The sequence below is a fragment of the Capricornis sumatraensis genome, chromosome 3 (assembly GCF_032405125.1).
Source record: "Capricornis sumatraensis isolate serow.1 chromosome 3, serow.2, whole genome shotgun sequence".
Classification (NCBI taxonomy): domain Eukaryota; kingdom Metazoa; phylum Chordata; class Mammalia; order Artiodactyla; family Bovidae; genus Capricornis; species Capricornis sumatraensis.
Genome location: NC_091071.1, coordinates 71,061,616 through 71,086,933, shown reverse-complemented (window position 1 = coordinate 71,086,933; position 25,318 = coordinate 71,061,616). Strand labels below are relative to the sequence as shown.

The window sequence follows — 25,318 nt, the reverse complement described above, 5'->3', positions numbered from 1 at the left end:
TCAAGAGAAATAATTTTTTATTTATTTATTTTATTTAAATTTTTCCTTCAGTTTTATTGAGATGTGATTGACATATAGCACTGTATGAGTTCAGGTGTGGAGCATAGTGATTTGATTTACATACATCATAAAGTGGCTATTGCAATAAATTTAGTTAACATTCATCATCTCATCATTCATCATGCTTCCAAAATTAAAGAAGTATGGAAAAAAAATTTTTCCTGTGATGTCATCGTTAATATTGCTCTAATAATATTTCCTTAATTTCTTTTCTACTTAATAGCCTACTAATTTTTCTTCTCTTTAGGTGAAAAGGGGACAGGGAAGTCAACTCAGAAGCCATTACATTATAAAAGTTGTCTCTTTCATCGAGTTGTCAAAGATTTTATGGTTCAAGGTGGTGACTTCAGTGAAGGTAAGACTTTAATTCTTACTAAACAAAATCAGATATTCTTTTTTTATAAATTTATATTCTTTTATTCTTATGTACATTGATCTGAAAGTTAGACAAGTATCTGGAAGTACTGGTCCAATTTTCTTTTCAGCCCACTTAATCATTTGGTCAAACAAAAAGTACTGGAAATTCCTTGGTGGTCCAGTAGTTGGGATACGAAGCGTTCACTGCTGAGGGCCCAGGTTCAGTTCCTGGTTGGGGAACTGAGATTCTGTAAGCTGCCTGACATGGCCAAAATAAAAATTGGAACAACTCATAGAAATAGACATTAAGGAGGAAAAACGTAGGAAAAAAAAATCATCTTTGATGCATGAATTAATTTCAGAAATTTGCTTTTGGATAAAACACAAGACATTGGCTTCCCTGATGGCTCAGTGGTAAAAAATCACCTGCCAAAGAGGGGGATGCAGGTTCGATTCCTAGGTCAGGAAGATCCCCTAGAGAAGGAAGTGGCACCCCACTTCAGTATTCTTGCCTGAAGAATCCCATGGCCAGAGGAGCCTGGCAGACTACAGTCTGTGGGGTCACACAAGAGTCAGACACGACTTAGCAACTAAACAACAACAACAAAAAAAACCCCACTATATATCTCTTAGTAGCCTTTCTGTGTTCATGTTTCATTTTGTCACATCCAATTATCTTTTACTACAGTATAGTTTTTACCATCTTTCTTTTTGTAAAAATACTGAAACTGTGTTTTTAAAGACACTTTGAAAGCTACTAGTAATTTCTGTTAAAGTACCTACACAATCATTAGAATCTGAACAGTCTTTTTTCTACAGATATTAATAGGCTTTGTCACACTCATATTGTTGTATCAGAGAATAGAAAAAGTAATTTGGGAACTTTTCAGTATTATCTTTTATGATTTGCTGTGAACCTTTGAGTATTGTTGGTATAAAGTCATTCAGGTACCTACTTTGTAAGAAGCATTTTGTTTAGGAATACTTCAAGGAAATTACTGACCTAACAGTTCTAAGAGTTCACGCTTTTCATTCGTAGGAAATGGACGAGGAGGGGAATCCATTTATGGAGGATTTTTTGAAGGTAAAAATATTTATGTTTAAATTAAACATTTAATGTTTACTTGTAAATTAAAAGCTTCATCTTAATCTTTATTAAAAGAGAGATTCAGCTGTATTTCTTAGTGATAATACCAACATTTTTGTGTGTCCATTTTTCTATGAAGATTTTTTAAAAAATCTTTGATATTCTAAATTTGGCTGTAATGTTTTCCCCAAATTTAAGTTTTCTCTGTGGAATTTCTATTAATGTGAAGATCATTTGAAAGAGTAAACATGCGGTTGTGGAATTAAGTTCATATTACCCATCTTTAACTTTTGGGAGTCAGTGAAATTTCACATTCTTTTTTCTTGTTCTAATACAATATTGGAAGACAATCTGCTTTCTTTGCAATAAGCTATTTTCTTTATCAATAGCAGAAATTAAGTTAATGAGTACCTCTGTGTGCTAAAAATAATATTGAAGAAAGATTGGTATAGTATTTGGATTTTATAGCAAATGATTGAAAATTAAAAATATTTTAATATGAAAAGATAAGGGAGGGAATTGGTTAATATTAGATTTCTCTTACCCTGACTTTTTAATCTAAATTTTGCTTGGCACTAAAGATCACATGATAGGAACCCAAGATATATAGAGGGTGAAAATGAATTTTGAGAGGAAAATTATGCCTGTAATGTAACTGAAAACTTTGCTTCTTTATAGATGAGAGTTTTGCTGTTAAACACAATAAAGAATTTCTCTTGTCAATGGCCAACAGAGGGAAGGATACAAATGGCTCACAGTTCTTCATGTAAGAATTTATGATCTGATTTAAAATATCCCTTTTTTGGTGTGTCATTTTTCTGTATTCCTGCTACTGATCACTAATAAGAGAGGTACCTATAAGGGGGAGAATTTTTAAAGGTGGAAGAACAAAGAATTTAGCAATACAGCTGGCCTCCCCTTTTGCTGAAAGGGGAGGTCAGCTGTACTGCTAAAGTTTTCAAATGATGAAAACTTTTGTGAAAAGGACACAGGAGCCAGTTTGAAGGGGTAGAGTTTCCACTGGCCAAATGAGGACAAGTTGAGCATTATTTTGAAAATAAGTAGTGATGATATCATATTATCAAATAAAATAGAAATCCAGGCATCCATTTGGAAATAAATAGTAAATGAATAAGAAGGGAGAAAGAAAAACTTCTTAGTAGAATGCAGCTAATACATGTAAAAGAAATTGTAGAGTTAGAGATGTCCCTATTTTGCAATCATCTCAGTAGTAATTGATCCAGGAAAAAATTATCTATGGAGGATAAATTAAGGAACAGAATATTTGCAGTGAGTATCTCTTTATAAATTACTTACTTAAAAGAGAGTAAAAAATGTTCCTCATTTTTCAAAGATTCTGTATTTGTGAATTTGCCAACTTACTAAGTTTATTTGTAATCCAAAGTCAATACTACTACTGTTTTCCAATTCTGACCATTAAAAAATTGTTACTAGGGCTCATATCAGCAATTCATGTTTTTTATCATGTTCCATGGGTAAAAATTTGCTCTGCTCTTCAGTAACATAAACTCTTTTGGTCTCAGAAGAATTTAATCTGTAAGCACCATATGGATTATTTCTATGTTTTCTATTTCATATTTGTAACTCCCTTCTTCAAGCATGAGAAATCTCTCTTTCATTATGTTAAAAACATTCTACTCATTTGTTGACTCCTAGATTTAAAAATTGCCACCCTATAACACTGGGAAAAGTAACGTACTAACTAGAGTTCACTGTTTATAGCAATTTTTGTTTTTAAAGTGAGGATATGTAGTTATCACATTTAAAAGTGACTTTTGTTAGTACTTTCTAGTATAAATTTTGTATGGTTTTATGACTCAAAATGTGTTATATTCATTTGTTTCTGATTATATTTCATTTGTTTTTCCTGCCAGATTGATTTGGTTTTTGTCCTCTTTTTTAAGCTTTTAAAACATTAATATGATTCTAAGAGTCAAAGCAGAGAGAATACCATGGAATTATCACTCCCACCTAACTCTTCACTCCATTTCCATTCCCCCATTTTTTTACCCCTTTTTACACCACCTGTCCATATTAGTAACCAACCTCATTAGTTTCTGGCTTATTTTTCTGTGTTTGTTTTTACAAACATAAGCACAGATACACACTTTTATCTTATTTTTCATTTTTTCTTATACAGTAGGTAGCATACTGTACATAGTTTTTCTCTGTTCACTTGATATATCCTAGAAATCATTTCATATCAGTTCATAGAAGTCTTTTTCATTTTTTTCATAAATCCATAGTACTCTATTGTATTTTTATATACTGTAATTTATTTAGCCAATTACCTATGTATGGATGTTCCTGATTTTTTAAACAGAAACAGCTTATATCACATTTGTTGTTTAGAAGACACAGATAAAAAGAAGAAAAACAATCCTCTCCCCAAATGCATCTTTTCATGGAATAAAAATACAGAGTTGCATATACTCTGTAATCAACTTTCGGATGTAATATAAATTTCTTTGTATGTTACTAAATATGAATTAGTAACATTTTAATAGTACATGTTAATCCATTGTTTGAATGTTCTATGGTTTTATTTATTTAATCTCAGTTTTGAACATTTGGTTGCTTCTTGTTTTCAAACTGCTCCAGTGAACACTGTTGTACCTATTGTTTGATGCATTTTTAAATTCTTCTATGTAAGTGACTGGAGGTTTACTTAGTCAGATATTTATACATGTTTAAGGCTTTACATATATATTGCTGCATTGACTTCCAAAGTGAAAGTGAAGTTGCTCAGTCGTGCCCAACTCTTTGGGACCCCATGGACAGTAGCCTGCACCAAGCTCCTCTGTCCATGGCATTTTCAAGGCAAGAGTACTGGAGTGGGTTGCCATTTCCTTCTCCAAAAGGAAGTGCTAATTTTACCAGATCCTCAGCAACACTGTTACCATTTATTTTCACTTTTTAAAATAAAATCATTCCTGTGCTAACCAAAACCCCTGTGTTAAATTCACATGTATATTCTCAGAATCTTCCTAGTGTTGGTTTCTCCTGTCCTCTTTCCAATTCTGGTTAACTCATCTTTACTTCTTTGTTTTGTTTTTTTTTTTACAGAAACAACTTCAGTTTTTTAATCTTTAAAAAAAATATTGTGGTAACATATAAAATTTGCTGTTTTAACCATTTGTAACTAAGTCAGTGATATTATTTATATTCACAGAATTGTGCAGCTACCACCACTATTTCCAAAACTATTTCATCATTCCATAGAGTAGCCATTTCCCCTTCCACGCAGCCACTTGGTAACCTTTATTCTACTTTCTGTCTCTGAGCATTTGCCTATTCTGTATATAGAAGAGGAATCATACAATATTTGTCCTTTTGTGTCTAACGTATTTCACTTAGCATGTTTTGAAGGTTTATCCATGTTTTATAGCATGTATCAGAACTTCCTTCTTTTTTGTGGTTGAGTATCTTTCCAGTATATATACATACCACATTTTGTTTATCCATATTTATTTGTTAGTGGACATTTGGGCTGTTTCTACTTTTTGTCTGTTGTGAATAATGCTGCAGTGAACATTGGCACATGGACATATTTGTTTGAGTCCCTGTTTTCAGTTCTTTTGGATATATACGTAGGAGTAGAATTGCTGGATTATATGGTGATTGTATGGTTAGCTACTTAAAGAACCATCAAACTTTTCCACAAAGGCTACATCATTTCACATTCCTACAAGCATCGTACAAATAATGCTAGTTTTTAGCATTATTTGTTCTAGTTTTGCCATTCTCATCACTTTTTCACCAGTCTGAGAATGACTGTGAAGCACTGCAAGTGTTGATTTAGGGGTTACAAATAAATTATAGTGAGCAAGCCCGTGGGCAAATATGCAGTCTGTGAAGTGAGGATTTACTATATCTTGATGCAAATTGTATATACTGAATGTAACATAAATACATATATAGTGTACACCTAGGTTTTTACATTTCTAGGTGCTTTTATCAAGTTGAGGTGATTACAGCTGTTACAGTGAGAAAACAATAACAGGTTATCACTTTTTAAAATAAGGTGAGCTTATTTTAAAGTTCTAACTTGTACATGAAATACATGTATACGTTAGAATTTTTTTAGTAGTATTGCTTGTGTTTTAACCAAAGGTTAGCTTAAATTGTGTTCCTTCTTTCAAATTTCTAATGCTTTTTAAAAGATTTTTTAAAATAATGAATCTTAGACAGTACCCATCTTTAGTCTGATGTATCAGTATTCTTCATAGCTACTCAGATAGCAGCTTTCTTAACTACAAAGTTTTAAGACTGATGTGAAGAAAAAAAGGATTTTTTTAAATGACTTTGCTTATTTTAGATTTTGTCTAAATTTTAATGCAGATCTCTTTCTTCAACATGAGATTTACTTTATGTTAGGGATAACAAACTCTTAAGACCTATAGGTCTTAGGCAGGTAACATAAGGGAATAAAGACTGCTGGGATGAGAAACTTAATTATTAATTTTTATACTAGAAAAGACAGGAATACTCAGCTTGACCAATTATTGCCACATGCCAAGTGCCGCATCTTCCAAGTTTTAAAAAAGGTCTGGAATATGGATTTTTATATAGAAGTATCCAAATTTGTAAATCTTGGCACCTAGCTTAAAAATTTATAATATACAGGATGGACCACTTCTGTTCAGGCCCCATGGAACACATGTGAATGCATCAGAATGTGACCTGGGCTCTAACTGTTTAAAATGCTAAGGCTGAAAAGCACTGTTGTTAAACTGGTCCAATGTTTTGGTAAGTTATGGTATACCCAGATAGTAGATATTGTACAGTTACGGATATTCAGTAAGAACCCAGTTTCATGTAAGAAGCATGGATGGATAGATGCAACAACAAAGCATCAACTTTAAGTTCATGTATGTTTTCAATAATGTATAGGTGTTTCAGAACAAAATTTTGAAAATGCATTATGTCAAAAGCATCTTGCATTCGATTCTATTTAAGATTAAGGTAAATAAGATCCTATTATGTTAATGTATGTATGAATTCTTGTTTTCTACATTGTTTCCAATGCAGTTATTTTCTTTTCCTTTTTAGAGATGCTAACTTTGTTTTTCTCTGACTTTGTTTTTATTCTTCTATTTGATGACTTCCAAAAGAACAACAAAACCAACTCCTCATTTAGATGGGTAAAGATGATTTTCATGTATTTTACAACCTATTTTAAATTAATATATTAAAATAAGAAACTTTTATTTAATCATCTTTACTTGACTTTTTAGGCATCATGTGGTTTTTGGGCAAGTGATTTCTGGTCAAGAAGTTGTGAGAGAAATAGAAAACCAGAAAACAGATGCAGCTAGCAAACCATTTGCTGAGGTGCGGATACTCAGTTGTGGAGAACTAGTTCCAAAATCTAAAGGTAAATGCAAGTGTATATTTCTGCTAACTTTTATGTGCACAAAACAGTCTTAAATTAGTTGGCATGAACTTTATACTAGAGTGAACATCAGTATGACATTTTTGTGTATTTTTAATGTATTTTTGTATTTTTTAAATGTTTTACCTTACTCCATGTTTTGTTCATTTACTGTGAAACTGATTAACTTTCCTTGTCATTAATTTATAGTAATTCATCCTTCTGCTTCCACGTTATTTTTTAGATTTTTTGAAAAGTGTAGTTGTCTAAATAGTATGGTAAGTTCTCTTCTAGGAAAAGAGTGTGGGGAGGATGACAGGTGAAGAGATTAACAGGCTAACAAACTTTATGGGGATAAATCATTTCCCCTTCATGCATTGCTTAGATTCATAAGCATCTGGCACGTTTGAGACACTTTTTTTACTTAAACAAGAACACTTCAAGTTAACACAACTGGTAGTTTGCTGTGATACTATCTGAAATGGTAAGAACTTGGTTTTAAGTATTTAAAATCTTTATATTAAATATGTAGTTTCTATTGTTTATTACACATATTGAGTCTGACAGTCTCAAAGTAATGAGGTGAGTTTACCTTCAAATCTGTATGGAAAGCAATAAAATATTGAATTGACCTATTCTTAACGGTCTAAGGAATAATAAGTAATATCAGTACTTAGTTTTTCATGTTTAACAAATGTGAGCATCATCTATAACCTTTCTTCTCTCAGCTTCATGAGAACTGTATAATACTATTTCTCTCATTTTACAGATACAGTCAAGGAAATTGTTCTTTACCACATCAGGGAACTGGACCCAAGTTTGCTGGCTCCAGATCTAAAGCTTTGTTTCTTAGGTGTTGCTAACTCATTAAAATCTTTAATATTCCTTTCAGAATTCCCCTAAGTAGAACATTCTGTTCTCAAGTTTTAAGTATACTGATGTGCTCTGTAATATGTACATTTCATTTTGTTTTAATATAAAAAGACCCACAATGTTTCTGGAGGAGAATCCACAGACACACAGACAGGGTTTGTGAGATCTTAGTTTCCCAACCAGGGATCAAAGCTAGGCCCATGGCAGTGAAAGTATCAAGTCCTTACCACTGGAGTACCAGAGAAATCCCTGGAGAAGACTTATTTTTAATAAAAACTAAAAAGCAATCTATATTGAACTTCGAAAATTTTAGACCCTGAATCTTGCCATTTTATTCTTCAAAGTGTTGTTGGTACAATTAGAATATTTTGGTTTATATTTCTTACCATATCATGTAGAAAAGTCTTCATATTTTATTTTGTACTCAACAGTTGTTTTTTGGCTTTTTTCTTGTGTTTTATGATTTTTAAGGATCTTATGTTAGGATCTATTCTTTGCTTATAACGGTTAAGAATGCTGTGTGGTTACATATTTAGAAAGAGATTGAGGTAATTAAAAAGCTTACATCTTAAACCATAAAAGTTATCATAGACTCTCTATTACATTTGGTGTAAAAATTCTTTTTGGTATTAACTGGTCAGTGTTTGAATATTTGCTGAATGGATGAGAAGGTGAATGAATGTCACTGTTTATATATTATTATGTTTTTATCATATATTTTCACCTGAAGTGATAAATACTAATTTTGCCCGTGCCGTTGTGGCCAGGAAGTTGTGCTGAAAGCTGATGTAGTGTTCTAGTGTGTGTTCCTCAGACTCATGCTAAGGAAGCATATCTTGCCCTTATCAGTTTCATCAGTTGAGGAAAATTTGTCCCTTTGTTAGTGTCTTCGCAGGAGTTATTGAAAAGTTCAGAGTTTGTTTCAAGCATACTGTTCATGCCTGCTCTGTTCTGGATCACAGTTTGGCGCCTGTTACCCTACAGTCCTTCAGTTATCATTCAGAACACTGGTCATAATGAATTTTGTCATGCATATGTATGATCTTTTTTTTTAGGCGTAGCTATGTCTTACATCCAGTTTATGTTTGATGGCCTTCTTACAGTCTTAAACTGGAAATAGTCAAAAAGCTTTGGGTAGCACAGTGGTATTCATTGTCATCATATTCAAAACCTTGTTTGAGGGATACACATCCCAATTTAAAAAAAAATAAATATAGAATTTTTTTTCTTTTCTTTTTCTAACTTCCTTAAAGAAAACAAAAAGACTTCTGAAGAAATCTGACTGTCTGGGCCCACCTATATGTGGTCTTGGTGAGTCTGGGCAATCATCTTGTGCCTTTGTCCCTTTGCTGTTGTGAGATTGGAAATTCTACTTTTTCTGGCTATTTGAATGTGCCTGAGAAGGTTCAGAGTCAAGGGGAACGTCCTTCCAACAGGTGCAGAGGGGGAACACTGGAGACTAACCAAAACTGCATCCATGTAGAGGTTATCAAGGGGCGGGCAGAATGGAGGATAGAACACAGACCACTGCTTTGATAAGAACACTTCCTGGTTTTTTAGAAGTTACCATGATCTCAGATCGTGCTGGTCTCTTCAGAGTTCACTGCAGTTAAAGAGATATCTGTACACCTTTACCATGCAGCATGAGATGGGACCAGTGATATATTAACAGAGTACATAGAAACACAAGAGCTGAGTTATGGCAAATGGCAGTAAACAGTTAAATGAGCAGAAATCTTGCATATATGTAATAGAAAACAGATTACCTGGCAGTACAAAAGAAGAGCACAACAGAGGAAGCAGCTGGTAAACCTTGTTCTTAGGGAACAGTAGACAAGATCAGAGACTCATTTGTATGGTGACAGGATCCCATTTCAGTGTCCTTATTCTGGGATTAAGAGCCATGGTGATGGCACTTTTCATGGAAAATAGTGGGATATTAAACTTAGAAACTGTTTAGAGGGGAGACCCAGTAATTTTTAAATGAAAAGAGGGTTATTTTAGGTATAATTCCATTTTTCAAACCTTATTTTGATGATGGCCTGGAAGTTTTCTTCAATATAAAAGTTTCATGTGAAATTAATTGGTATAAAATTTATAGCTCTCAAAAAGCTAGTAAAGCAGCATTTTCTTACCTTACATTTTTATAAGTAAAATGTTCTGGAAACTTGTCTTTTCACCTTAACATCATACTAGTAAAGTCAGTATCTGGTAATATTACCACACCTACCAAGAGTTTAAAAGTGTTGCTCTTTGTAATTCCTTTTTATCCATTAAATCCATTTATCCAGTTAATGATTCTTACCTTGCATTGTGTTTTGCTTTCAGTACTATTTCATTTTATTTTAAGGATAGTTACATGCTTATAAATGATGCTTTGAAATAGATTTTATTTAAGTGGTTAGATAGTAGGTTTGGGGGTTTTTTGGAGAATGTGGTGACAACTGTTATCAGATTTGAGAGTATTAAATTTTCTTCAATTTTAAAAGTATTGTTCAAAATTTAGAAAGCATAAAACAGTAGTCCTTGAAAAGCCTTTCCTCATCTCTGTCCATATCTCAGGCAGATTATATTCCCCTAAAAATAGTTATGAATCTCCTTCTGATCTTCTGTACTGTTGTGATATTTTGCTTCTCTCAAATGCTTACATGAAAAGTGATGTGAAAACTAAATAATGGTTTCTTAAATGTATTTAATACATTTAGAGGGCTTTCCTGGTAGCTCAGACAGTGAAGAATCTGCCTGCAATGCAGGAGATCGGGGTTTGATCCCTGGGTCGGGAAGATCCCCTAGAGAAGGGGATGGCAACCCACTCCAATATTCTTGCCTGGAGAACTCTATGGACAGAGGAGACTGGCAGGCTGTATGTAGTCCATGGGGTCGCGAAGAGGTGGATGCGAGTGAGGAATTAACACTTGCATCCTCAATACATGTAATAGGGAGACTGGGCTTGCTTTTTAAGAAACCAACTGGAAAGAATCACAATGTAAAATAAGTATGAATTGGAGCTGGTGAGTAAAGCTTTGTTAATCATGGGGTAAAGCATGACTATGTTTTGTCAGGTAATTTTAACAGCTGTATTCTGTGCTTGTTGTTGTTGTTTAGTCACTAAGTTGTGTTCAGCTCTTTGAGACCCCATGGACTTTAGCCTGCCAGGCTTCTTTGTCCATTGAGATTTCCCAGGCAAGAATACTATAGTGGGTTGCCATTTCCTTCTCCTGGGGATCCTCCTGAGCCAGAGATTGAACCCATGTCTCCTGCATTGGCAGGCAAGTTCCTTACCACTGAGCACCAGGGAAGCCCCTTCTCTGCTTAGGTGAAATATTTTTATTTTGCCTGCATATTATATAGTCTCATATTTTTATTTAGAGTTTCTCATATTCATTATGAATTTATTTCCTTCCTTGGGTTTCTTTAACTTTTATTCCCCCTCCTAATCCCCATACCTCAGGTTTTTAGTATATACAAGCAGGTTTTTCAGTTCACATTCCCACTGTGCCTCACCAGCAACAGTGGTCTTGGGATGAGATGAACAGGTGGATTCATGAGACAAGATAGGCTTCCCTCAGCACTAAGCGTATTGATCATTATGAAAGGATGCAGGACAAGAAGTAGCACAGCTTGAACAGCAGTGTCATAGCGGAGATCTCTGGTTCTAGGCAGAGCTTGCATATGTCCCGGGCGTCTCATGCTTAGTATTATTAGGTTCATGGTCCTGAGAAGCCTGATAAGGTGAGAAAAGACTACCTTAGTTTAGTGAAGCTTTTACCTCTGGTATCCCTTCAGCATTTATATCTAGTTGCCATTCTCCAGTGCAGCAGCATCTCATCATTACTAAATCTTGCTGGTGAATCACAAACCCTTGGTCAAGTGTACAGTAACTTAGCCAGATCCTCATTTACCTCTACAAATCATTGCACTCCTATAAATTCTGAGGTAAGAGTTTCAAGAATCCCCAGCAAGATCAGCAGAGCCCTAGAACTTCCCTGGTGGTGCAGAGGTTAAGACTCCATGCTCCCAGCGCAGGGAGTGCGGCTCTGATCCTGCAGGGAACTAAGATCCCACATGCCACACAAAATGTCAAAAACAACAACAACAACAACAATAAATCAGTAGGTCTCAGGCCTGTTCAGCAAAGCTACTCAGCTGACCTTTTGATTTGTGAGAAATAGTAAATAGTTGTTGTTTTAAGCCACTAAATTCATTTAAAAAAAAAGTTTCAAGAATCATTGGGTCCAGTGCCAAATCCTCAGGTGTTCCTGAGAGGGGAACACAGAAAGGTTACAAACCAACTGTGAACCCTTTCAGTTAAGGTCAGTAAACAGAGAGCCAATAGTCAGTCCCAAAGATAGATTTTTTTTGTCCTCTTTGATTTTTTAAATTATGGAAAATATTAACATTTACTAGAGTGGTTGAAATAGTATAACAAATCACCATGTTCATTACCCAGCTTTACCAATTAATTTATGACCAATTTCATGTTTCCTATCCTGGGCCACTTCCATTTCCTGTTTGGAGCAAGTTCTAAGCATAATGTTTTTATTGATAAGTTTTTCACTATTTATCTCTAAAAGGTGACTCTTCTAAAAAAAAAGTAAGCATACCATAAGCATATGTAGGCATATACACATATATTCCTAAATGTAAAAAATCTTCACAGTGTTCACATTTCTAAGTTTATAAATGTTAATTTTTTTGATTTTTGAGTTTGAATCGAAATCAGGTTCAAGCATTTGGATTGGTCTTGTCATTTTTTGGTTTGTTTTTCATAGATTTCCCACCATTTCTTTTTATGTTTTCTTGAGATTTATTTGTTGAGCAAGCTAGATCATTTTACCTGTAGGGTTTCTTTCCTATTATTGCACACACTGAATTTTACTACTTGCATTGTTGTATAATGTAATGTGTTCCTTCTGTGCTTCTGGTTCGTATAACTTTGTAGTTAGACCTAGAAAATTGATCAGATGCTGTTTTGTTTTCTTTTGGCTGTGTGAGTGTTCATTGCTGCGCAAGGACTTTCTCTCGTTGTGGGTGGGGCTGCTCTGTTGTGGTGCGCAGGATTATCGTCGTTGAGGCTTCTCTTGTTGGGGAGCACAAGCTCTCGGCACGTGGAGATCAGTACTTGCAGCACGCATGCTCAGTAGTTGCGACTCATGGGCCCCGAAGTGCTGGCTCAGCAGTTGTGGCCCACGGGCTTAGTTGCCACGTCGAATGTAGGATCTTCCCAGAGTAGGGATCAAACCCATGTCCCTGCTTTGGCAGAAGTATTCTCAACCACTGGATCATCAGAGAAACCACCCCCCAGCCCCCGCCCCTGTTTTAATTGGATAGTTGAATTCACTTCTTTAAGTCCACCATGGTTTGAATTAGAATAATTTTAGGTGGGCCAGACTCTATCCAGTCTGTCACGTCTTTCCCCAGTTCCTGATTAACTTCACTTATTTGTGTTAGTTTCCTAGTCCTTAAATCATTTGAGTTTGGTGATCCCTTTTAAAAATTAAAACTTTCTTTGACCCAAAATAAAATTTCAATTTGAAATTAACTTTTTGGGGGGCTTCCCTGGGTCTTCATTGGACTTTCTCTATATAATACAGCATGTGGGGGCTTCGTTTGTTGGTGAGCACAGGTTCTAATCATTAGAGGGATGCTTAGGCATTGAATAAGCCCATTCCAATGGAATCGTGTTTCTTACCTTTCCACATACATGCAAAGTATTTTTTCTGTTACTTCTCTCCTACAGTTCTGCTTCCAATATTGATAAGAGAAAAAGTTGAAAACTATAAAAATATTAGAATCTGAGATTCTTGAGTGTTACTTCTGTGCTTTAAAAAAATGTTATTCAACTAATTACTGAAATTGACTTAGTTTAGTGTTTTTACCTGTTAACTTTCCCAGAATTCTTTAGATATAGATATAACTCAGACCCATGAATCTAGTGGATGTGTGCGTGTGCACATGTACGTTTTCAGTGATGCCCGACTCTGTGTGACCCCATGGACTGTAGCTCACCAGGCTCCTCTGTCCATGGGATTTTCCTGGCAAGAATACTGGAGTGGGTTGCCATTTCCTTCTCTAGGGGATCTTCCTGACCCAGGGATCGAACCCATGTCTCTGATGTCTCCTACATTGACAGGTGGGTTCTTTATCACTGAGCCATCTGAGCCATCTGGGAATCCCATGAATCTGAAGGTCTGGATTCTAATCTTGAGTCTTAACTGCTTTCCTGTACTGTTCAGTTCAAATAGCTGGATGAACTAAGTGTTAAATACTGGACTTGGAGAATCTGCCAAAAAAAAAATCTAAATTTCCTCTTACAAAGTTTGTCTAAAAAGTATTGACCGAACCATTTTGCTTTTTATTAAAGCTAAGAAAGAAGAAAAGAAAAGGCATAAATCATCTTCTTCCTCCTCATCATCCAGTGACTCAGATAGCTCAAGCGATTCTCAGTCCTCTTCTGATTCTTCTGATTCTGAAAGTGCTTCTGAAGAGAAATCAAAAAAAAGAAAGAAGAAACATAGGAAAAATTCTCGTAAACACAAGAAAGAGAAGAAGAAGCGAAAGAAAAGCAAGAAAAGGTCTTAATTTACTTTTACAGTACTGGCTTTGTATTATAATTACCTGTTTATATATAAAGCTATTGGGATATTGAGTCAATTAAAAAATAGAAATACTTCGTAGCATGACATATAAGACCATTCTGATATTCTGCAGTCTATAAATTAAATTTGGGTAACATTTCAGTTTTCAGCAAAATCATGCAGTTCATTTTGTCTGAACTCAATGACTTTTTTGATTAACGTTTGTATTTTATGGAAGGAATTTAAAATTAGTAAGAATTGTAGGAAACCAATGAGTATTTACCTTATTTTTTCCTCCTATGATAGCATAAAGCAGATTATGTCAGCATATTTACTTTCTTTTCTGTTGTGTCTGAAAAAAATCTGTCTTTGTACTAAAGCTCACCTTCATAAGCCCGTTGCCTCTAAAGCAGTTTCTTTTCCTATATTTTAAAGTATTTTAAATTTATCAGTGCAGTGCATATGGAATATTTTGGTTCCATTTTAAAGGAAAGTATTTTTTGAAAATGTGATAATAGGTAGATTTGGATTTGGTTTTGGTTTTAGGTTGGTTTGTCAGAGGAACGAGTATTTTCCCCATGTAACTGCATCTTTGGTCAGCAGTGGGGGACCAGATGATAGATAGATAGAATATTTGCAAAGGAAAGAAAGACCAACAATTGGAAAATTGAGGTGGGTACATAATAACCAAATGGAACTTGTTTATGTATTTCTTTTAAGTGCATCTAGTGAAAGTGAGGCTGAAAATCTTGAAGCACAACCCCAGTCTACTGTCCGTCCAGAAGAAATCCCTCCAATACCTGAAAACAGATTCCTAATGAGAAAAAGTCCTCCTAAAGCTGATGAAAAGGAAAGGAAGAACAGGGAGAGAGAGAGAGAGAGAGAATGGTATGTCAATATGTTTATTTTACAAAGAGCCCTTCATTCTCTACCACAGAACCTTTCTTTAAAAAAAAAAAGGAACAGTTTTTAAAATTTTAGATAAGGTTTAATTGGTGACCTTGTCCTAAGATTGTAATTTTTTAATTGGATAGTGTTAGCAAAGCTCCTATTTGCCAGTCACACAGCTGAAAAGATAAATTGACTTAATTTAGACAGATTTTTAAATAAAAGTAACTTTTTAAAAAACCACTACAAATGGCAAAAAGGTATGTTAAGTGGCATTCCAGACAAATTCCATGTAAAACAGATGTTTTACTCTGTTACTTATATACCTTAAATTTTTAAGCAAGTGAGAACCTTTATGTTTCAGTTTGTCTGGTGGGAGAAAATGCTTTTTTCCTTGCCTGGTTTACAATATTGTGGTATTAAAAATTGATAGTATATTCAAGTACTTTGAAAATGTTTCTACATAATTCACATTATTAGAATTAGTAGTTGTGTTGGTTCTTTATGTATCATTTTAATATTATGTCCAAAAACAGGGAAAAAAGATAGATATCTTTCTCTTATTTTTGATCAGAAATAACATAAAAGTGATAAAAACCTGCTCATTCACCCTGTACTTTCACAATACAGTAAAAATATAAAAATAAATCTTGGTTACTTGAATTGTGTTAATTTTGATGAATTGAATTTTGTTTACTCAACTGTTAGGAAAGGATGTTTCTAAGGACATAAACATTAAGGAGAAAATATTTGAACTACTTTAAAATACATTTTCAAATATAGCGTACATAAATATTGTTAGTGCTAATATTCATATTATTATTTGAAAATAAGTAGTTTCCCTTTTTTATATAAAGCATGATATTAAATATTTTTCTAATTCAGACCAAGTTATCTCTTTAATTCACATCAGTTGCACTTATCCATAGTTTTATCACCAGTGAATAACTGCTGGTAGGATAATGAGGTACTTAAGAATCAGATAGCTTTAAAATTGTTCTCTTAACAGCATACAGCCTACTCCAAGTTTTCTCATGTTCCTTAGCACTATCAAGTTGACTTTATCTTCCTAAAGATTATGTAACAGTATGTCTCAACAAAACAGTTGGCATTTGGGAACAGAATAGTTGCTCATCCTCATGCATTACAAGATTCTAGCATTCCTGACTTGTGGTCACTCAGTACCAGTAGCACCCTCTCCTCACTGACAGTTGTTAAAATGCTCCCCTACTTTTCCAAATACCTATTAAAACTGATAATATTCCTCGTTGAGAACCACCATTTTAAGTCTATTAGTTTAGATTAATAGAGCGATGTTCTCCAGATTTATTTTTATTATATAATGTGTTTTAATTTTCCCTTTGCTTCCTTCTAGTAATCTACCTAACTCCCAGCCTCCTTCATACCAGAGACGACTTTTAGTTACTAGGTCTGGCAGGAAAATTAAAGGAAGAGGACCAAGGGTAGGTGATTATTTTCCCAGAAATCCTGATAATATTGCATTTATCTTAAATCTTGGAGTGTTTGATTTTTTTTCACATAAAAAAATTTAAAATTAAAAATTTAGTTAAAATTTAGAGTAGATGTGGATATTGAATTGTATGTTCTCTTTTTATAGTACTTCTTTGTGTTGGTTCTTCTATGCTGAAAGTCCATGAGATGTTAATGGATTTTACATGTACATGGTATAAAATGAGATTGAGGTTTTTCTTGTGCCTCTTTATTACTTCCTGACCACTGTGTGTCTACTCTTATTAAAAATTAATCCTATTCTTACGTTTCATACCCTTTTTCTTCACTGGATTCTCCTCTTCAGAATTTAAATATCTTCTTGTGTTTGCAACCTTTTAACAAACAAGGCTATACTTAGTATATTATTTCTTCACTTCCTACTTGTTCCTTAGTCATTTCAGGTTGTCTTCTGCTGTTCTCCTGAAAACAGCACTTGCTTTATGGTCAGTTCCATGTCACAAAATCCACTGGATCCTTCAGCCTTTGTCTTTGTTAATCTCCCTCCTTGTTACTCTTTCTCCTTTACTTCCATTGTCTTTCCTCGCTGTCTCTGGCTAGGCTGTCTTAAATTTCCAATGCCAGTTCATACTCCTCTGCCTGATCTTTAAATGTTGTAGTACCTTAGAGTGCTAACTCTTCTCACTCTGTATTTGCTTCTTGGGCAATCTCATCAGTCTCATAATTTCACTGGGTACCTGTGCACTGAAAACTCAGTTTTTCATCTGCTTTTATGGTACCAGAGCCTTATTTGATGACTGTTTAGGTGCCTAGTGGACACTTCAAACTCAGCATTTACAGGGTTGAGCATAAGCACTCTTCTTCTTCAGGCCTGACCCTCCTTTAGGTTTCTGGTCTCAGTGATCAACACCTCCACTTGTGCAGTTACTTAAACCTGAAGCCCAAGAATCATTTTATTTCTCATCTTTCTTTTCTACCATTTGTAACTTCTCTGTCACCAAATCCTGTTAGTTCAGCCTCTCAGATATGCTGAAATCCATCTACTTCTCTCAAGTTACACTCCTACCATCTGAGTTCAATTCACCATTATATATTCTCTGAACTATAAATGGCTTCCTAACTGGTCTCATGGCAGTTCTTAAACTTTTTTGTCTTAGGACCTCTTTACACTCTTAAAAATGATGGAAGATTTAAAAGGGTTTTTGTTGATGTGGGTTATAGCTGTCAATATTTACTCTTTTAGAACTTAAACTCAAGAATTATTTAAAACAAGAATATATAAGGACACATTTCATTAGCAGTGGAAACATATCAAACCATGTCATGCCTCATTGATTTCCTACCTGAAAATTGGGAGAGTTTAGTTATTTTAGAGGGCATGGAAATATCAGACATTTTTTGAAACCTAAAAGTACATACACTTTAGCAACTGTTGTAGTACTTTCATGTTTTTATATGTTAATTTTTTTCCCCTCTATTTTTTTAAAGCGTTATCGAACTCCTTCTAGATCCAGATCAAGGGATCGTTTCAGACGTAGTGAGACTCCTCCACATTGGAGGCAGGAGATGCAGAGAGCTCAAAGAATGAGAGTATCGAGTGGTGAAAGATGGATTAAAGGGGATAAGTAAGATTTAACTCTTATTACAAATGTGGTAATAAGTATTTTTTTTAACTATTTTAAATTATTTGATTTAGAGTCATTTCAGTTGTTTCTGAAAATCTTAAGGAAAATAGAATATTATTTCAGCTAATAAAGTCTCCCCAAAACTTTTTTTTCTTCATTTTTTAGGAGTGAGTTAAATGAAATAAAAGAAAATCAAAGAAGCCCAGTTAGAGTAAAAGAGAAAAAAATAACTGATCATAGGCATGTGTCTGAGAGTCCAAACAGGAAAAGTGAAAAGGAAAAGAAAGTTAAAGACCATAAATCTAACAGCAAAGAAAGAGAAATCAGAAGAAATTCAGAAAAAGATGATAAATATAAGAACAAGGTAAAGAAAAGGGCCAAATCAAAAAGTAGGAGTAAGAGCAAAGAGAAATCCAAAAGTAAGGAAAGAGACACAAAGCATAATAGACATGAAGAAAAGAGGATGAAGTCAAGGAGTAAAGAAAGGGATCATGAGAATGTTAAAGAAAAAGAAAAACCCGACTCTAAAGGAAAAGATCAGGAAAGGAGTAGAAGTAAAGAGAAGTCTAAACAGTTAGAATCCAAAAACAATGAGCATGATCATAATAAAAGTAAGGACAAAGACAGACGTGCACAGTCTAGGAGTAGAGAACGTGATGTCACTAAAAGCAAACACAGTTACAACAGTAGAACAAAGGAACGAAGTAGAAGTAGGGACAGGAGCAGAAGAGTGCGCTCCAGAAGCCATGACCGAGACCGCAGCAGAAGCAAGGAGCATCATAGACACAGGGAACAGGAGTACAGGAGAAGAGGCAGGTCACGGAGCCGAGAGAGAAGAGCGACGCCAGGAAGGTCAAGAAGTAAAGATAGGAGGAGGAGGAGGAGAGATTCACGGAGCTCGGAGAGAGAAGAAAGTCAAAGCAGAAACAAGGAAAAATACAGAAACCAAGAAAGTAGAAGTTCACACAGAAAAGAGAATTCTGAGGGTGAGAAGAGAATGTACTCTAAAAATCGTGATCATAGTAGTTCAAATAGTAATAGGGAAAAAAAGGCAGATAGAGATCAAAGTCCATTCTCAAAAGTGAAACAAAGTAGTCAGGACAATGAATTAAAGTTCTCCACCTTGAAAAATAAGGAGGATGAGAAGACCAGATCCTCAGTGGAAAAAGAAAACCAAAAATCAAAGGGTCAAGAAAATGACCACGCACATGATAAAAATAAAAAATTTGATCATGAATCAAGCCCTGGAACAGATGAAGACAAAAGTGGATGAGTGAGTTATATAAACTTCTTATTTCCATTCTGTCTCAGATTTTAAGTTTTAGAGACTTGCTGATGATCTTCTTTATGTTGTTTTTTTCTTTTCATTGTTTTGGGATTGTCTTTTTTTTTTTTTCCAATGTGGACTTTATTGAGTTGATCTTTTGATAATCTGCAGCCTGGATAATTTGTACTGCTAAAGTTTTAATAAACTTGAAATGAGAAAAACATTTTGGTGTAATACTGTGTGCTGTGTTTAACTATTTCATGTATGCATTTTTGTGTTGCAACAATCAGCCAGTAGCAAACATGCTCTTCTATTCCCTAATTTGTGTGATCAGCCAATTGGAAAGAAGGATAACTGATTGTTGGAATACATTATTATAGAAGCTTGTGTTTCTCATGATTAAAGTAACCTTAGAAGCCACTTGGTAGAAGAAATCTTACATAGATTTTTTGATTGCATTTATAATAGAGGCTTGCAACAGCAGCTTTTAATTATACAGAAGTGGGCCCCTAATAACTTGAGATATTAAGTCATCACTTTTGATTTTATAGTAATTTGTGTTTTAAAATATTTATATTGCACTTCATATGTTATTCTTTATAGTGCTACCAGTAGCTTGTTTCTTATTTTTCCTGTTTTATCAACTGTGTATAGATATAGTTGAGTATTTTTTTCAGTTAATGTACTGATTGGGCTTGAGTTGCTGTTATACAGCATCTAACAAGAGCTAAACCTTGAGGATCAGGTTGTAATTCTCAATTCTGTGTTTCTTTTGGTCTGAAGAGATGAAACTTACTTTTGGTGAATGTTCTGTAATTGTTGTTATTGTCATTGCCCTTCTCTAAAATGAAAAAAAATACTTTCCTCACTAAAACATACCACTCGTGCAGGTCTTTGTTAGACAAATTCTAAAAATTGTTGGTACTGACCCATTAACTTACGAGAGTTCTCTTTTTGGCCACTAACCTAGAGTTCAGTGTTAACGTTGCATGGTGGTTGGTTTTTTTTTTTTTTAAACTTTAACTGACCCCTCTAAGTCTCATAACTGAGTTTCAACTGGCAAGAAAACGCATCTCTCTTATATATGTACCACAGGCTGTAGCATGTTTATGACTCTGATTTCCTTCTCTTCAGGTGGCTTTATATTATTACTATTAATCATTATTTTAACTTGGCATGTATAACATTGCCACATAGAGTAGAAAGTGGCAAAATTTGATAGCTTACAGAGTTAAACACTAAAGATATCCAAAGTCCATTTAGAAGTTTGTGTGTTGCATATTGCTATTTTAGTGATGTGTGGCCTTTTATTCTGTAATTTCTCTTCTAAATAGAATACTGAACATCCAGTAAACACAAAACCTGCCTCATTTGAAAAGAAATTTCAGAATTCCAATTAGTAGTTGCCTTTAGAGTGTTTTGTACTTTAATATTTGTCAACATAGTATCAAATAGCTCCTTACTTATCCCTTATTTGATACTTATAGCTACTTATTACCAGGTAGCTTCTTGGTAAATCCAGTAGCTACTCATGCTATTTGTACTGAGCAAAGCAATGCTTATTAATATAATACTTCCCATTATTGATTAATACAGTAATGATACTTATGTAATAAATAGGGTGATGATTATAAGATTGTTTGGATTTCCTGAAACAAATATCCATATCAGGGTCTTACTGAATCTTTTTCCTAATGATAAAAGTAATAAATGTTTATGATAATCCAGGGTGATTGATTCCTTAGAGATTTTTATCACAAACCTTAGAGATAATTGAGTCCTGAGTCCCCAAGCTGTATAATGTGTTATATATTTTAGTTTTTGCTTGTCTTAAATTCAGTGAACTGCATTTAAAAAGTCTTTGTTATAAACTATTTGAGCTTCAAGAAGGGTGCTGTTTAAGAAAGGATTTCTAATAACAACAAAAGAAGAAAATCCATGCTAATTAAAAAATACTTGTATGTTGTCTGATGCCAGAAATTTTATCTACTAAGAATTTACAGATAAGTAACCACAGGGGGGAAAACTAGTAATTGCTTTAAGTAATATTCTATTTTGGTTATCAAAGAAGCAATTCCATGCTAAGCATTATTTCTAGACTTAGAAAAACTGTTAGCTCTTTTTACAGTTAGGTATGGTGAAGGAGTTGAAGTGAAGGATGACAATCAGCTAGATTTTATTTTCAGAATGTAAATAACATTTAGAAAATGATCAAACAGCATTAACCATACATCTGCCTTTGCATCTGAATACTGCACTGATCAAGTAATTCTTTCATTACTTTTTTAATAGTTGTGCAACCCTTTTTACTTTGAACAACTCTTTTCCTGAAAGTCAACTATTTGTTTCCTGCCAAGTTGATATAATTACTTTGAGGTAAACTGTAAACTCAAACATGTTTAAGCGGATTTAAATCCATTTAAAGATTTTTAGTTTGCTTTTATTGCCTGGTTGGCAATAACTGAGAAATAAAAATTTTTTATGATTATTTCCTGTGAATTCTTTTTTTTTGTAAATCATCTGCCACAGAATTGACGCTTCAGAGAGATTAATGTTAATGAACTTGTAGGGAAGATACCAGCTTGCTTTAAAACATTTAAAAACTATAGTTAAGAGAGTTCATAGAGCATGATAGTTTCTAAGTTGTCTTAATCAGATCCCTCACAGAGATTTCAAAGAATTTGTCTTATAGAAATCTGTCTTTGCACAAATGTAATATTAACTCATCTGAGCTTTGCCTAATGGCCTTTGATCCTTGTGCCCAGTAGAAAATGAAACTGAAAAGTAAAATTTTCTTTAATACTGGGGATAGCTACGCGTTGGTGTTCTGGTATTTGGAGTAGTAATATTAATTGGCAGTTCTAATTTGTTTTCAAGTTAGTGGAACAAATCAGTATATTTTTTAGTAGTTGATTTTGCTTTACTCTAGGTGGCAGTTTATGGTTTTTTTTTGGTAATCACACTTTGAACTTTTATAGTAGATGTCTATATAAACTTGTTTCCTTTACCTTCAATAGAAGGTACTTTAAATATACACCATATCATTGTTAAAAAGAAACATGAAATGGGCTGTTTTTCTGTCTCCTTTTGGTTGTATTTACTGTAATCATTCAGTTTGGTATTCCAACATTTACTGTTGAATAGACTCCCCAAGAGTAGTAGGTTTTAACCTGTTTTATTGTGAAAAGATCTGTTTTGCTACAAATTATTGTTTGAAAAATAAACTCCAGGAGTGGAACATTGGCTAATAGTGAGTTCCCAACTGCCTTTAAAGCATTGAGGCAAATGTAAATTCTGGCCTGTGTTGTGACACAAGTAAGTATGAAAGGAAAAGAAAAATCACAAATTTTTAAAAATTCCATCAGGAAGGTTGAAGGGAGTTGTCAGGGGATTTGTTTGTTTTTATGTACAGGGAGGTATGGTGGGATTGATTGGTGTGTTTCCCCACCACCACCTTTTTGCAAGCAAATACCTATGTTTACCAAAAGCACATGCTGTACATTTTGTTTCCTCTTTGTGTGTTTATAGTATTTTGAAGGATAAGATAATTGGGTATTTGTATGTGAGGATGTTAAAAGTTGCGGCTGCTCTCTTTGTGGAAGGGAAAAACAAATGAGGTTAAAATGTACTTCTTTTCCTAGCTCAAAAGTCACTGTGATGTATATTTTTTTAATGAAATTTAGGAATAAAACTTGTTGCAGTTGTATAATTAGTCTCAAAATGCTGCTTCTCTTATCATTAGTCTAGTAACTGTTAAACTGTTTCATGCAAACTGCATTTTACAGACTTTAAACTCTGAAACTGTATCAACTTTTATAGTTAAACATTGTATTAAATAAACTATACTATCAAATGGTTTGTTTTGTATTTTTTAAATTATTGATTGTATTAGTTTATTTGGACTTTATTTTTATTAAAAGCTAATAATGAAATAAATCATTTAATACTTTTTATTTTACCCACAAGGATACAGAAATTGTACTGGGAAAACACTGAGCAGAATCTTAACGGTAGTGAACTTTAAGAATTTGGCCAGCAGTGACAATTTCCAGGTTTAGGGATAAGTTTTAGTGTAATTGTTTAATCGTAATGCTTCATGTTGCAAGGTGTCTTTTGCCTCAGCAAACTTTTAAGGTTATACATGGAATTACTATCTACTGGAATGCTACCATTTGCTTTTTAATTCCTCCAAATTTCTCAGCAGTGGGAACATTGTATTATATTCTGTGCCTGCTAGTTTTAATATAACACTTACCATTATAAAGCCATATAAACATTAACTAAGTTTTATAAAACATACTGTCTAGTTTTTGGTTTCTTCTTTTTTTTTTTAAATTTAAATGAGACATCTTTAGGGAAAATGAACCTAGTTAACTTGAGAGTCAACATATATATGCTTAAATAAAAACATTTTGACCATTCAGTGATTTATATGTGTTAGTAGGTGAATATTACTAAATTTTCAAATTCTGGAGTGTTTTTAAATGTTTTATTAAGCCAGGAGAATATGTAAAATGTGAGTGTGTCATATGGGCTGTACAGATTTATGTATTAAAATACTTTTAGTTTCACTTTGTGTTTTCTATTTTCATTGCTTTCTAGGTTTCTTTCCTAAACATATTTCCTAATGTAATACTGTATTTCTTTTTAAGTAGTGCTGATTCATAATTTTCACACCTCCCCCACCCCCAAGACCTCAATAACCCGAAATGTTTTAGTTCCAGTTTACATCTTTGCCACAAGTTTTAGCTATGCTTTATCAAATTAGTGAATTAGAACAGTTGTGTGCTAACAGGTATAGATAACAGGGTTTCCGTTTGGAACAATGAAAAACTTCTGGAACTAGATAAATGGTAATGGTTGTACAATATTATGAATATACTTAATGCCACTGAATATTCTTAAATAGCTAAAATTATACATTTTGTTATATATATCATTTATCAGAATAAAAAAGAATCTGACTTAATCTTAAATGGGGAAGAATCAATTAGGTCAGACATAATTGTACTTAGATGAAAAGCAGCTTTATTAACAAATTATAAGCATATAATTCACTTGAATGTGTAGCTCAGATTAGCTACAAATTAGTCTTCTTAATCTTAAAAATAAACTTTTTTCTACCATGTAAAACCTAGCCTTCCCTTAGACTTTTGAAAATTATATTTCGATCCCCGAGAGTTATAAAAAGGGAGCTGGACTCCAGTGATATCATTCGCCTGATAGCTGGGTCTTAATCCACCTCTGTCCACTAAAACTGGTCCGTGGCCACCTCCAGGTCCTTCCTGTACAGCTTTTACAAGAGGATAAATATATTTGTTTGTCGATTCAGACTCAGATTCAATTACTTCTCTGGCATAATCCTGAAATTCCTTCTCCTTTTCAGCCACAAGTGCTTCAGTAAGTCTGCAGTACTCAGATTCTGCTTGTTTTGCTTGCAGTGCATTAAACTTATGTTTGGCCTGTTTGGGAAAGAGAAAATATAATTACATACTGATACGTTTAGAAAATTGACCAATTTTCTAAACACACATAGCATATGAAGTTGTAGATACAGCTTTTAAATTCATTGACATTTGACAAGTCCTGACTTAACTATATAATTTATTTCAGAAATTCTCCCATGCTTCTCCCATTATGTTCACAGCAGTGGCTCAGTGAAGCTTACCTTACTATGTGATTGTACGTCTTCAAACAATATAGCATGAAGTTAAGATT

The 25,318-nt window shown here is 33.9% G+C and overlaps 2 protein-coding genes across 5 annotated transcripts in view; one reads left to right on the top strand and one right to left on the bottom strand.

Moving 5' to 3' along the window:
- The window catches only part of PPIG (peptidylprolyl isomerase G), a 35,036-nt gene extending 15,264 nt beyond the window's left edge, over positions 1-19,772 (top strand). For all 4 annotated transcript variants that reach the window (XM_068967454.1, XM_068967453.1, XM_068967456.1 and 1 more), the window contains exons 5-14: positions 308-415; positions 1,457-1,501; positions 2,183-2,270; positions 6,640-6,669; positions 6,763-6,902; positions 14,137-14,347; positions 15,071-15,238; positions 16,614-16,701; positions 18,197-18,333; positions 18,499-19,772. In XM_068967454.1, coding sequence (XP_068823555.1) covers positions 308-415; positions 1,457-1,501; positions 2,183-2,270; positions 6,640-6,669; positions 6,763-6,902; positions 14,137-14,347; positions 15,071-15,238; positions 16,614-16,701; positions 18,197-18,333; positions 18,499-19,606 — 2,123 coding nt within the window. In that variant the 3' untranslated portion in view covers positions 19,607-19,772. The remainder of the gene's footprint in view (positions 1-307; positions 416-1,456; positions 1,502-2,182; positions 2,271-6,639; positions 6,670-6,762; positions 6,903-14,136; positions 14,348-15,070; positions 15,239-16,613; positions 16,702-18,196; positions 18,334-18,498) is intronic.
- Positions 19,773-24,720: 4,948 nt separating this feature from the next.
- Positions 24,721-25,318, bottom strand: part of CFAP210 (cilia and flagella associated protein 210) — a 28,004-nt gene continuing 27,406 nt past the window's right edge. Inside the window, exon 10 of the mRNA XM_068968452.1 lies at positions 24,721-25,062. Within this exon, the coding sequence (XP_068824553.1) occupies positions 24,721-25,062 (342 nt within the window). The remainder of the gene's footprint in view (positions 25,063-25,318) is intronic.